Raw genomic sequence first — 14964 nt, 5'->3', positions numbered from 1 at the left:
CCTGTCCTGGCGCGTGCCTCGTCTCCTACATATTAGTGTTACTTAAGCCCACTCTTGACTCTCGTAAACACCTGCCATCACTGATGAGGCTCTGTTGTAAAAATAATTTTTGGCTGTTAAAATAATTGAAGGGCCAAGGGCCTTCTTGGTTGCCCTCAGCCTCTAAATAGCAGACAGATAATTGAGGTTGTTCCTAAGTCGTTGGGTGTGTTTTCAAAAAAAAAAAATTCTTTGCATTAGATCAAAGCTGCTCCTATGCAGACACTTAATCTCAGTCATACATCACAGATCATAACATGTAATGCATCTGTCGTAAGGTGGTGTGACTGGTTGAACCACACCCCTGTCAATCAGCGCTGGTTCATATGCAACAGGGGAACCACAGGATTGGGATGAAAGATGCTGAAAAGTGAAAAGATGTCGGTCTAAAAAATTTTTTTTTGAAAAATCAGTGCATGTGAATGCATCGCTGCAAACACATCATCAAGAGTCCAGTCACTAAATAGTTAACCCGCTGCTGGGAGTCGCCCATCCCGCCCCGCTGCATCTTTTATTTTATTTTATATTATTTTATTTCATTTCATTTTATTTTATTTTTTGTATTTAAATGCTTGTGAGAGGCGTGTAAACCTGAGCAAATTCACTTGACTTCTTTCAAAAGATGAGGTAAAAGGCAATGAGCAAATTATCAAGAAATGACCTCAAAAATGAGCAAAAAATAAGTAAAAAAAAAAAAAAAAATTACATGAAGATTACCACAAATCTCCCCAAAAAAATTAGAAAAAAAAAAAAAAAAGAAAATGAGTAAAGCACTCCTGAAAAATTCACTAAGTATTGCTAAAGACAATTACAAGAAAACTTTAATCATTTTAAATATATATTTAAAATGTAAGCACAGGATATATGAATTGACACATTGTTGGGGTAATTTTATGTTTTTTTTCTTGTAATTTAATTTAAAATAATAGCCACTGTCTAATCTTCTGGGGTTTTGTTTTCTGGTTATTTTCTTATAATTTTTTTTTTCAGCAATTCTGTGGCAGTTTCATTGCTAGTTTTCTTGCCATTTTCAAATTTTGGTGTATTTTGTGTTTATGCTATCATGATCTTGGTCATTTTAAATATGATCATTTGTTTGAAAGGCTTCAGGGTGGTGTGCTCAGGTTTCAAAGGGTTCATATACACACGCGCAGTAAAAGTGACACAAACCTGTTGATTTATTTTTATGCAGAAATGTTTTTTGGGAAAGTCTGCGTGTGGTGGAACATTCCACCCCCCGTCCTCTGAAACAAAGGGTACGCCCCTGACCAAAGGCCAACATGTAACAGCCACTTAACACACACACACAAAAAAAAAAAAACACGCGCGCGCACACACACACACTCACACAACACAAGGTTGATTTTGAAATGGATCCAAGCCTGTCACGTCAGCCCAGACAGAAACATTCTGGCGGCAGAGCGTGCACTTTGTAGTCAGGAATTTTGGTCCTCGTATATGAGAGCGAGTCGCGGCGCTCGGTTCATCAGTTCATCCTCAGAGGAGTCTGAGAGCAGCGGCAGCCAGGAGCGACACCTACATGGTAAGGCATCTTTTTGAAGGACACTTCACTTCAGAGGCAGCGTCTCGGTTTGGGACGTCCCGACCTCCGACTGTGAAATTCTCCGTCGACACCGAAGTTTAAAAAAAAAAAAAAAAAAACGATCTGGCCGATTGCCGATACCGATTTTTATTTTAAACCAAATCTTTTATACGGAATTGGTTTTGTGCAAATACATCTAACTAAATTTCTTCAACATTAAACTTAGAATGATCATTTTAACTCTTATATGGTATTCGTTTTTTTGTTACACAGGGAGTCCTGCTGGATCTGGTGGACCCATTGCAAATTGGGGCTTTTAATTCAACATAATCAAACCTTTTTTTGTTAAAATACTCAGCAGATTTTTACTTCATCCCAATTGCAAGTAATATAAACAATGCATATGTTTGTTGTTTGTGAAAACGGGTCCCACAGACCCGAATACCTTATAAGGGTTAAAGAGAATAAAACTCATTGAACCAACCAAAAAAAAAAAAGAATCTCAAAATTAAAATGTCTCACTTTACTCGATTGTTTTAATTTTTTTTCCAGTTTTCTTTGCTTCCCTCGTTCTTTTGCTTCATGCTTACCCTGCAGCGATTTTTTTTTTCCTCACAGTTTTGACACAAACATCTCTCGTGGGCGTGTTTTGTCAGGCGTGCATCCCCATTGGTCGAGAAGAAGAAGAAGAAAAGCGATCAGCATATTTTGCTCAGCAACAAAATCTCAAATCAAGTTTCTGTGTTCAGCTGAACCGCCGGCCCTCCATGGAGTCCTGTTTCGCAGTAAGCTTGTTTTTTTGTTGTTTGCTGGATTGTTAGCTACCTACTAATGCTGAGGTGAATTAAAGGGGCATTTCATGGCTAATACATCCGGGGAGGCTTGTTAACAAAATTTAGCATTTGCATTTTGTTTTTAAAACAGGTTTGCTCGTTTACTTTATTTGTTATTATTTTATTATTATTATTATTTTAAATGCTTAGTTTGAGTTTAGTTCTCATTAGTTTCAGTGTTAGTTTTAGTCTGTAACATCATACCATTTAAAAAAAAAAAAAAAAAAGTATTCACTTAGGACCAATTAACAACCAAATAATCTGACAAAGACAAAAAACTAACATTTTGCTTATGATTTTAGTTTGCTTTAGTTATTTTTGTAAACCCACAATTCAGTTTCAGTTAAATTTACTTTTTCACATCTAGTTTTCATTAGGTCGTCAGTTTCAGCCTGGTCACATTAACTCACAGCAATGACAGGAAATGTCACCCTGGGAAAGCAAAATACAAGTCGATGTTGGTATGGTGTCGTCTCATCAATAAGCACAGTGTGAAGTTTATTAAAGCCTACGTTTGATTCTCACTATAAACTGCAGACACTGTGTCTGGGAGCGAGATGGGAGCGGTTAAAGTTACTGAAGTGTCCTCTTATTTTGACCTCTGACGTATCAATATGTCCTACACATGTATGCTGATTAAGTTTATGCTTAATAAATGCTTAATATTTCTCAGCAAAACATAGACTGAAGTAATAACTAGCTGCCATATCAGAAAAAGTAAAGTGAACATAAGTTGCACTAAAGATACTTGTCATAATGCCTATTTTTATCGCGGTCCACCTGGACGATGTAGTGCTCAGACGTAGTACAGCGAGGACTTAGAGGAGGACAAACAGTCAAGAATACGGAAATGTGTCCGTTTGAGAGTTTGGGCATTTAATTTGTAAGTCCGTTCACCTGATCTGACAAGCTGCTTTGTGTATTATATATTGCCATGTTTCAAGTCTTCATCAAAGTGCCTTGCTTTGACAGGAGAGCTATCTCTGAAAAGAAAACCGAATGGCCTCAAAGTGGGATCGAGCAGCGTGTTCGGTGCCGTCCAAACGCCACGTGGACCACATGGGCATCGTCTACCGCTCTCGAATGACTCAACCCTCGTATTATCTTTCGTGCCAATTTGACCCCACTCAATGTTTAACATCTCTAAATACATGATTATCATCGTTGTTTTGTTTCATATTTTATTTTTTTTCCCCCCAATTTAATAGTGACAAGTGGGTAAACATGAAAGTAACACCTCCAGGCTGTTTTAGCTGTATGAAACATATTAGAAATATTAACTTTTTACACACATTTGTTTTAGTTGTTTTGGACACTGAGGAACTAAAACATGCCATTTATAATCAGCAAAGAAACTTTGCACAACGCAGCACAGCACCCGTCGGAGTGGGAGAGCCAGTCCAGCTCATGTGACATTCGGGAGGAAAAACGTGATTCCAACTTTGATTTATGGCGGCGTGTTACATTCTATTTAAAGAGCTATTTAGGCAACTCAGCAAGACACAAAAGACAACTGACACATAAACGTGCGTAACAATCTTAATTAGAATCATTTTCTGCCGTTAAATTGCCGGGTTCAACTTGACACCAGTTGATAAAAAATGACTTGATGACTCAAACAACTGAACAACTGATTATACCTCGTTTTGTTCATCGTTTACATTAACATCTTATGTGAATCACTCAAGTATCCCTCCACCTTACTTAGAGTTTCTACTTCTTTTTTTGTGCACTATCGATTATATATTTTTACAAAAATAGTGTAAAGAGCTCGCAGGCTGATGTGAAAGGGTGAATCAACTCCACTCTACCTTCCAGTTTGATGAAACATCTGGAACTGGACCAGCTAGACTACTGTTACCATCTAAATCTCTGCTGGTTAATGATAGAGGTTTGACAGTTTATTTTTTTAAAGTGACGCCTCGTTGAACAAGCCTGTGTTGTCTGTCAGTCTGCTGTGGTATGTGCTGCCGTCTGACGTCGAGTCTGCAAAGTCCCGGTCTAACAGCTGTGTAGAAATTATATTTAGTTGAAGAATATGTTAAATATGAGCCACTGGGATTTTTTTTTTTTTTTTTTGTTATCAAGGTGAATAATTTAAAATAAACAGGGAAATTAAAGGGACGTGAGTACATCTTCTATGAACTGCTGACTGCTCCCACCTGGATTTGGAGATTTGCCACATACTTTGTCTCCTGTCACATTTAACACCTCTGTAAGTGTAACAGGAGACTTGGATGAATCGTTTTGTGGTTTAGTACGTTTGATATGGACATAAGACAGAAGTTATAAAAGCAAACTTAATATCACTCTTGATCTGATGCGTCTTTTTTTTTTTTTTTAAACGAGAGTCAGGAAAGGTTAGATGGTGGAACTGGAGCCGCTGGGTGCATTTATCCTGCCGTCTATAAGAACCGAACCAGTGGACGTACAGAAGTGAAAATAGTATCGAACATCGTGTCTCGGTCTGGGCAAGTCAGAAAAAGGCTATTTTGTCCGAGACGTTTGAGAATTTCTTTAACTTGTTCACAAAATCAATCGGCCATCGCATAAATTATAAAACAGTCTCGGCCAGATGATGGGCTTAACGAACCAAGAAATCCTGTAAAGGGTTGACTTCGACAACAACATGGACACTTCGCCGTTGTTTGAGTTGAGCTTGAAGGATGTCATATACCATCCACACCAAGTTAGTCTCTGAGCCCCACACTGGACGGATGAGCCAGACTTTGGCTGTGGATGGAAAACACATCGCGGTCGTGGCTGGTGAATCCTGATGGAGGCGAGAGACAAAAAGTAAAAGCTGGAAAACGCTGATTGCACTATCCTCCCGTTTCAGAAATACTGAATAGAATTACAGCGTCCAAAGCAGCTTGCTACAGTGCCTTAATGATAATAGGTGGAAAAACAGTAGTCACTCGTGTGGTGTTGTGTGGGTGCAGCATGGTCCTAGCTGTCTGAAGAATACATTCCTTCTTTATCCAAAAACAAAATTTTGCAAGACAGCATTTTGAAAGCATGTTGATATGAAGATAACAATAATTTGTCATCGTCCGATAGTCACTTTATCTGAATAGAGCTTGAATGCATCATAATGTAACTCGATGCGACCTCTAAAGAAAACGAGAAATGAGTGTGGACAAGGATGCAGCTTAACGAGACCCGGGTCCCAGGACATTGTGACTCTGTTCCAACTCGGACTCGGATAACGATCCTCATCCCCGTTTCAGGCCTGACTTGTAGGCCGACTTGGATCCGAAGATGCAGTTCCCCCGTATTGGCGGTCAGTTTCTGTGTCACTTTCTTCTGCAACAGTGCCTCCATTTACCCTCTAGAAAGCAACATTTTTTTGTTTGGCTTGACGGGGGGACTGATTGGCACTGCAGGAACATTTCAGCATCTTTCAAAGCATTCTCAACAAGTGAGAGTCCTCAGATACCATCTGAGAGAAGTCAGAATGAGACTGTTTATCTGTGGCTGAGACATGACAAGTCCCACTCTCTTTGGCAGTTAGACCGGCTTTTCTTGACGGGGATTGTTTTCTCTTCTGGTTGTGGAATTGAGGAGTTAATGTGGCATTTGAGGCACTGGAATAAATTAACTAGACTGTTGCATCAAAAGACGTCTCGCAGAAAGATGTTTGAAGGTATTGACATTCACTTAAGGGTGACAACTCATTGACAAATGACATGATGAATAATGTCAGGAAATGACTTGACAGAAGCGGGTTGAAGAGAGCATTAATCAATCAATTAATCAATCAGTCATACTTAATTTGTCCCACAGGGGGAAATTCAGTTTAAGTTACATCCCGTCCAAGAAACACAAAAAAGACATGACAGATACAGGGTTACAGGATCAGGAGAACTTCGGGTCAGCCAGCGTGCACAGCGCCCCTTACATTAGATGAGAAAGGAGGACATTAGGGAAGGAGGAGGGGAAAAAAGGTCAAATGTCAAACTGGGCTCCTAGGGGAGCACAACATGGCATTGGGAAAAAAAACACCCCAGCACAATAAGCACATATTAAACATTACAACATGACTCGAGACATTGCACATGTGGAAGGAGGAAGGGATTTGGGAAGGGGGAGGTGTCCCAGCACAGACGAGAGGCGTATGCAGCCACTGCGGCGCTCCGCACCCACAAACTGCACTGTAACGGGAGGGAGAGGGGGTGGGGGGCCAACGAGGCGTTGAATTTCAAGGGATGCGTGTATGTGTGACCTTGTGTATGTGTGTGCATAAGTCCAGGGACCTTCTTCACTACTCAGTCTCAACATTGTCTCTGCCCTCTGATAAGATGACAACCCCGGCCATTGCCCGGGAGACGGGCAACGGCCGGAGTTGTCAGGAAGGAACAAAAAATAAATAAATAAATTTAAAAAATCAACATCAAAATCAGATTTATGCTTAGAATAGTTTGACAGTTTGAGGCTTTGTTTTGGGGAAAAAGACGTCTCCCCTCTCTTCTCCCTCCACTGGATGCACCGACTGTGCCAAGCTCAGCCACAATATCACAGAGTTTGAAACAAGAATCTCTCAGCTCTACCAAATTCAAGAAGGTGAAAAATGCATAGACGCTCTGTTTGCTGCTTCCCACACCGCTGTACCGGAACTGGATGGTGATGAAAACGCACCCGGTGACTATGGGGACACGATTCCCAGGTCTGTCCTGGACCCGCTTGAGACCGACGCCACAATGTTTTTCTGTATGTGCTACTGGTTAAACAGGGATGCAAAAACAAAGACCTCTTCTACACCCACAATGTCAAACCCGAGCTCTGGACAACAACCATAGTTCCACTAATATCTTACCAGAGGTTCAGCTGGAGAGCAAGTATATTGTTTTGGACAAGCCACCTGTCAGTGAGCTCAATGTTAAGGCCACAGCTAGCTTTAGTACCATTAGCTCAGGAGCAAATGCCAAGACTCATCCAGCCAGGGCCCGTGATGCAGCAAAAAGCCCATGAGGATTGTCTTTCGGTGGCATCCAGAGGGAAATAACCGATCTGTAGCCACTTAAGTTAATGTCACATCATCAAAAAAAGATGGCATCACAACAGAGCATGCAGCAGACATTTGAAAAAGAAGTTAAATCAAACCAGACAAGATATCAAACGAAAGACTCTGCTGGTAGCCGACCAGGTAGTAAGTAAAGTTTCGAAAACTGTCTGTCTGCCCAACGATACAGTGTTCAACATGGTCCGAACACTGCCACTGCCAAACACCCTTTTGTTGGACCGTCCAGGCTCGGACGCACTCATTGACACATGGCTCGCACCTGTTGAAAAACAGACTTCATACATGTAATAGACACTCTAGAGCAGACATTACCTCACCTTCAAGCAGACAGGAATGACTAATCAGAAATCACCTGGTGTAGTTTTTGGTTGGAAAGTAAACCTGCAGCCTCTTGGTTCCCCACCCCTGTTCTAGAGTATGTTTTTGTCTGGTAATTGAGCGTTTTAGCTTATCTTGCTGACAGTAAATACCTGGCTTTCCTCTGCAAGTGCTGGCCAAAAACTGAGCTCCACTGAGAACTTCAACCTGTTCCGGGAGCAACAAAACCGTTTCAGAATGGACGGGGTTCGTTTAAACCGATTGGGGGGGGTCCATAGGTTTACTGCCAACTGGTGTTTGGAAAGGTCAGGACAACGAGAGAAAAGAAGAATATTTTAGTCAGGAATCTGATTTAGCAGTTGGCAACAAATAAAAATGTGTCAGAAGGTAAGTATGGGAAACGCTCGGCTAGACTGTTGTAATGATGTCTGCACAGGTCTTAGTAAAAAATCAGACAGCTGCAGCTCATCCAGAATGCTGCTGCCTCACTAAACACCAAGGACGTCGAGCACATTACGCCCATCCTTAAATCACTGCACTGGCTTCCTGTGTGTCAAAAGATATGTTTTAAAGTCCTATTAAACATCTGTAAATCACTGAATGGTCTCGGGCCATTTACTTCAACGATTGTCTCATCTGATTGACTTATGAAGCATCCAAACCCCTCAGGTCGTCTGCGACCGGTTTACTCAGTTTTCCCAGAATGAAAACCAAGCATTGTCAAGGAGCTTTTCATTTCCCGGTTTCTTACCTGTGGAACGAGCTTCCTAAATACCTGACGTCTGCTAAATCTGTCAGTAAATCAGGGCTTAAAACATTCCTGTTTATCACGGCTTTCCAGAAGATCAAGTAGGCAACTTCCTTTTACTCATTAACTATGTTTTTGCTTGCTTGTTTTTGCTTTTTTTCTGTTTTTGTTGTCTCTTCAATAAATGTATTCCTCTGTAAAGCACTTTGAATTGCCTTGTGTCTGAATGGTGCTTGCCTTACTGTCAGCGGCCGGTAGTGGAACACTGGTTGTAGTCGCTGTAGATGTGCAGTCGATCCAATTTGGCATTTTCTAAGTGACAGGCATAATAATGATGACAATAAAATCCTCAGAAATCTTCTTTTGTGCTGGAAGTGTCATGCGGAAGATGCTTGTCCATCCCAAACACATCTTTTTCGTCAACAGGGACACCATTCGTCTTTAGCCTAAGACAGAAATGGACGGATAAATATCAGCCAGTGCCATTTGAGAATGTCATCTTTATTCTGGCAGTCAACAAGGCCAATTTCATCCGATACCAATATTCCACCGATAAATCGGCGCATCCCCAACCTAAAGCCTTCCATGGGTAACCTTTGTTTGCATGTGTGTGTGTGTCTGTTTGTGTTTTGCAGGATTTTTACGACGAGCAGGGGGTTTTCTCCGAGAGTTTCTGGCCTCAGAGTGAGCCTCCTCAAGCCATGACCTTTAACCCCAGAGGACGAGTTAACAAGCCCCTGACTCCGCCCCCTACCACGCAGTCCATCAACAACCAGGTTGGTGCTTATCGCGTGTTGGGACTCAAGATGGAAGTTAAAAGTTTTACAGCATAAATCCTCCTTGCCTTGTGGATTTGATTCAGTGGTAGTTTATTTTTCACGAATTATTGTTTAACCCCCTGAACCCCAAACCCGCGGGCGGGATAGAAAGACATGTATTTTTTAAAAAATCGCCAAAATTCAACCATTTATCATAGCTGGAAGCTTTAAAAACCAATTTTTTCATCGGAATTTGAATTTTCCGATGGTCCCTGAATGCAACATGTCCGACTTCGGTTTAGCGGTAGAAAAAAGGACGAAACTAAGGCTAAAAAAGCGATTTTCATTCGAATAACTTTATTATACATGCTTCATTCAACAATTCGCCAAAAAATAGTCGTTTACTCAATCCAGATCATTCAAAAAACAGAAAATTCTGCGGTCTTCAGCGGATCTGAGACATCTTGATTGATTCAGGTGAGCCCAACAGTCGCGTGACAAAAATTCACTGAATTTCAGTGTGTTGGCAACAGTAGTAACATGGAAGGGCACAAGGCAGTAAAAACGCCTAAGTTTATACAGGTTGGAAAAATGTTAATATTTCAGGAAATAAATCATGTGAAGCCCTACTTTTTTTTCCTGGATCAGTGACACTTGTGGGCACCTGAAAAAATGTTCTGTACATTTATTCCAGTTTTTCTCGATTTTTGTAAAATAAATTATCCAAAAAAATCAGTTTGCCCTTTTTATTTTTTTATTATATATGGCACTATAACTCTTTCATACTGTGTGAAAGACATTTTTGAATGGCTTCAGGTGATAGCCACAGCTGTGCTGTTTCCATAGAGGTGCAGCACTTGTAATTGCAGTGAAAAACAAGCCCACAGTGAGCCAAAATGTGAGGGGAGCAGAAAACGCCCCAAAACTGCTTGGGGTTCAGAGGGTTAAATTGATTAAAACACATGAATACATTAATATAATTACAAATGGCACAAACACATTGAAAACATGAACTCACACAGTGTTTCAAATTTGGACTTGAGGCTCCAGGCATAAACAAAGCTCTTCGGATAAATTGGTCGGTGTTAAATTATTATTATTTAAAAGGGCATTATTAAAGTGGTTAGAAATCCATATACCTCCTTTTAAGGTGTTACAGGAGAATTCCAGTCAATTTTTTTTACCCCTCCAGTTATCACCTGTTGATTGGTGTCTTAAAATCATTTTCACATGCATGCCGTACAATCAAATAGTTAAACATTCCCCCATCTTTCAGTGTTTTAAATATATAAACATGTCATTGAAAAACTTGCCTGCAGTTTCCATGAAGTTTCCTAATAATATAAAGAAATAATATAAGGGCAATATAAGGAAAGGGGACTCTCCTCACACTTGAGTGCAATAAATAACAACAACGCATGAATTTTTTTTTTGACAAAATAATTAAATTACCTGTTTTTCATACCAAGTGGAAATGAATGGCCTCTGCAAAAGGTAGGAAATCGAAGCCTGACACTCAAAACTACACAGAATAGTGTGCAGACGCTGCTCAGAAAAATGGAAATAACAAACATAAAGAACATTGTAAACAATATGGAGGTGCTGTTTTGGGTGGTGCATGTTGACATGCCGCGGTTTTAGGTGCTAAATCGACAAATATCTTTTCTAACGAGGTTAAAAATCAAAAGCAGGTAGGCGTCAGCGGGTGTTTCATAGTGTCTTTAGTTTGACACTATATAATCTATGTAGGTTGATGTCGTCGCTGCTCCTCCTCCCACCTCCGTCTGCATTGCTGCGACCTGCGCACAACCAGGCGAACCAACGAATAACTTTCCCACCTCAGCTCATTTGATCCATCATCAGACGAGGCCTCGGGCTGTAAAGCTATTAAGTCTTGCACAAGAAAAAAGCAGAAGAAGCAGACAAAACGCCAAAGGAAACTGTGATCATGATGATAGCATTGCATAGTCAGCCGAAAGTTATCTGATGATCCACCAGAGTCACTATGCAGCCTCCAAGCTGACAAGTTCTTGGCTGAGACACGTTCCAAGTATTTATACTGTCACAGTTTCATTGTGTTTTTGGATGCATGTCTTCTCCCCAGTATAGCCCTTTTTTCTTGTTACTTTCCTTTGTTTATTATCCAACAAGGCAGGAAAAAACAAAACACTAAGAGAAAAATATGAAAAGCTACACAGATGATCAGTTTTGTCCTGGAAATACTTTTTTGTGTGTCATAAATACCAAAATTAAAACACAACTCCCAAATTTCAAGTGCAATTTTTGTTCCCCAAGTGCTGCTCTTTTTTTTTTTTGTTTTTTTAGCATTTTCCGTTGAGTGTTATTCTACGGTGGCCGAGAACCGCCATCGCTGCAAATAAAAAAAAAACGCTGCAAATAAAAAAGGAAAACAACAAGAAGAAAAACAAACAAAGTTAAAGGTTACTGTTTAAACAGAAGTTGTACTGCATTAACTGCAGTAGCCATGTGTTTTCTATTTTTCATGGCAGATTTTTATATTTGTTATATTTAAGCAATAAGCCCCGAAAAGCCGTGGGTTACAGTGATTTTTTTTTTATTATCCAACAAGGCCACCGTATTAAGATTCAGTATTCAAGATTTATTCGTCACATGCATGAATGTACAGGTACTGCAGCAGTGAAATGTAATTGCAACAACTGCAGCACTGTGCAAGTAAAAATAAAAATACTAATAATAACGATAATAATAATAAAATAAAATAAAATAGAAAGAATATATGACATTCGTATATACAGTGAACAACCTGTATACAATATAATATATATTATCCAGCAAGAAAAAAAAACATAAAACCTAGAGATAAATAAGAACGTCTTTGGTAGAAATGCATGCATCCCAAATCCCCAAAGTATCACGAACCCCCCTAAATAACAAACATTACCAATGTTATTGTATGTCTGTGTTTTATTGTGTTTATTTTATTTTATTTCCAGTGTTGCACACCTCGATACTCCATATTTCCTGTCATGTTCCAGCAGATTTGAAACACATTAAATTTCCATGAGATCTAAGATTGGCCTCTCTCCCCTCCATCAGCTTCTTTTCCAGTACCCGGTGAGCCAGTCACAGCCGGCGCCGTTCTTCGTGGGCGGGCCGATGGGCGGGATCGACAGCATGGCGGGGTCGGAGCCCAGTCAGCAGGCCCCGCCCCCGGCGCCGATGACCCCCGCCCCAGCTCCGTCCACCTCGTCCTGCTCGGCCGGCCCCTCCCCCTCCTCCCAGGGATCTGAGACCTCGTTCGACTGCACGCACTGTGGCAAATCGTTACGTTCCAGGAAGAACTACAGCAAGCACATGTTTATCCACTCCGGTAGGCCTCGCCGCCGCGCCGCACTCCGCCTCAAGTCACACCCGTCACCCCCACCTCCCTCCTCCCTCCTCCCTCCTCCTACACACTCCTGAGCTGCTAAAAAACACAACGTTTTCTGTCTGGCTTTAATATTTTCATTTCCTCGCTTCTCTAATTCCCATTCACATGACAGACTGACATCTCTATTTACTCGTCAGATATCCGCCAATATGGTGATGATATGATGGAGGTTCCTCTCTGACCACAGCTTTTTAAAACAGGCAGAAACTTTACTTCCTCTGAACAGTTTCAGTGTCTAAATGCTGTTTCAGAGCAGAAAAAAAGGAGAAACTCTGAAAACCTGGAATTTTTTGGTGGTAAAATGAAAACGTGAAGACACCGAATATTGGCAACAAAATGTAAAAATACTGTTATTGGATTACATCAGTCGATGTAGGGCTGCAACTGATGGGTGTTTTCATTGTCGATTAATCTGTTGATTATTTTTTCTGATTAATCGATGAATCATTTAGTGTATAAAGTGACTAAAATAAAGGCAAAGCGTAATGTATAGTGATCAGAGCCCAAATTAATGTCTTCCTCAGACTGAGTAGCAAAAAAAAAAAAAAAACAAAAACAAAGTTCATTTTATAAAGATATGAATGGAGAAAAGGAAGAAGCTGGAAAATGATAATGGTTAATGGCATTTTTATTTGATAAAAAAGTGGTGACTACCAGGCGAGAGGCTTGGAAAGTTAATCAATAATCATGTTTTTAAGCTCCAGGTTGATCTCTGCTCTCGACCCGGACAAAAAAAGAAAATGATCCAGAAATGTTGAGAAATCCTGCTCTGTGTGTGACTGTACATGACTTTGTGTGTGCGTGTGTGTGTGTGTGTGCGTGCGTGTGCGTGTGCAGGTCAGAAACCTCACCAGTGCTCCATCTGCTGGCGCTCCTTCTCCCTGCGTGACTACCTCCTCAAACACATGGTGGTGCACACCGGCGTCAGGGCCTTCCAGTGCTCCGTCTGCGGCAAGCGCTTCACCCAGAAGAGCTCGCTCAACGTGCACATGCGCACCCACCGCGCCGAGCGCACCTTCCAGTGCACCGTGTGCCACCGGGCCTTCACCCACCGCACCCTGCTGGAGCGCCACGCCCTGCAGCACGCCCACCACGCGCACCCGGCCCAGGGCCAAGGCCAGGGCCAGGGGCGCGGCGCCGACATGACCTCACCTACCAAGCACAGCCCTCCGGCTCTCGGGGGGCCCTCAGGTATGGCGGGCACGGCTGGCATGGTCGGCGGCATCGCCAACATGCCCAGCCATGGAGCTTCCTCCACCTAGAGAGAGAAAGAAAGAGATCGTTGTGCCCTTTCCCTTGAACCGACCCTCGTTTGGTCCTAACAGCCTTGTTGATGTCCTAAAGGTTTAACGGGTGCAGACAGCGCGGTGGGAACGGGGCTTTTAGGTTCCCACCGTTTTTGATTTGATGATATTTTTCATCAGGGTTCCTACACACAGCGTCTTAACATTTTTGAAGTATAAAAATCAATAAACATTTCCAGGCCTTTATACACTTTTTAATTGGATTAAAAAAATGTTTGAAAAAAAAAAAAAAAAAAAGCTTGGAAAAGGGTATGGGGGTTAAAAATGTCGCTCCTTCCAGATGCATACAGTTAAAATAAGACTGCACCGCTTTCCCTAGTTGCAGACCCACGTGTCGTTTGCTGTGTCGTGAAATTTGCTGCGGTGTCGTGCTGTTGGCCAAGTTAGCAATCATTTATTATGTCGCACGGCCACCAAAAACCCAGCCAAAAAAACAAACAAAAAAAAAAAAAAGTGTTGATGAAAATGTGCAGAATTTTGAACGGGAAAAGGCAAGATATCAGCACACTGCTTAGGATTTAAAAACTCCAAAAAAAGAAAGAAAGAAAGAGGCAGAAATCATCTTTTCATGGCCTCATTGATCCAGGCTCTGTTCAGCAAAATATTTGAAAAGTGTAAAACACAAGCAGGACGAGTATCAAACTGTTGAGTCCTGCTGGTGTTGACACTTTTGCTCTTTGTGGTTGATTTATAGCAAGGAGAGTCTGTTTGATTAAAAAAGACTTTCTGCCTCTTTTTTTTTTTTTTTTTACTTTTTTCATCTGCAGATTCCTCACATTTATCTTTGATTGGACTGATTGGCACCTGCTCATCGTACTGAGGGACTGACGGTAAACGCACCAGTCACCGTTTGACTTGTGAAATGGAAAATGTGTAGGAACCCTGCCTCAAAGATACCAGAGAGTCACCAAAGAGGTTAGGAATCAGGAGCGGGTTTGGGATCGGGGGAGGAGAAGATGGGAGGTGTTCTAGGTGGAGGGTGGGGG

General features: G+C 41.4%; 1 protein-coding gene across 3 annotated transcripts in view; it reads left to right on the top strand.

Moving 5' to 3' along the window:
* Nucleotides 1–14964, top strand: part of zbtb45 (zinc finger and BTB domain containing 45) — a 21642-nt gene extending 6678 nt beyond the window's left edge. For 2 of the 3 annotated variants that reach the window (XM_030064586.1, XM_030064594.1), the window contains exons 4-6: nt 9140–9280; nt 12341–12614; nt 13512–14477. In XM_030064586.1, the coding sequence (XP_029920446.1) occupies nt 9140–9280; nt 12341–12614; nt 13512–13936 (840 nt within the window). In that variant the 3' untranslated portion in view covers nt 13937–14477. Of the gene's footprint in view, nt 1–9139; nt 9281–12340; nt 12615–13511; nt 14478–14745 lie in introns of those variants that run through there. The other variant, XM_030064602.1, reaches the window with a different exon arrangement.

This window comes from Myripristis murdjan, chromosome 1, assembly GCF_902150065.1.
Source record: "Myripristis murdjan chromosome 1, fMyrMur1.1, whole genome shotgun sequence".
Taxonomy (NCBI): Eukaryota; Metazoa; Chordata; class Actinopteri; order Holocentriformes; family Holocentridae; genus Myripristis; species Myripristis murdjan.
This window is presented reverse-complemented; position numbering and strand designations above follow the sequence as displayed.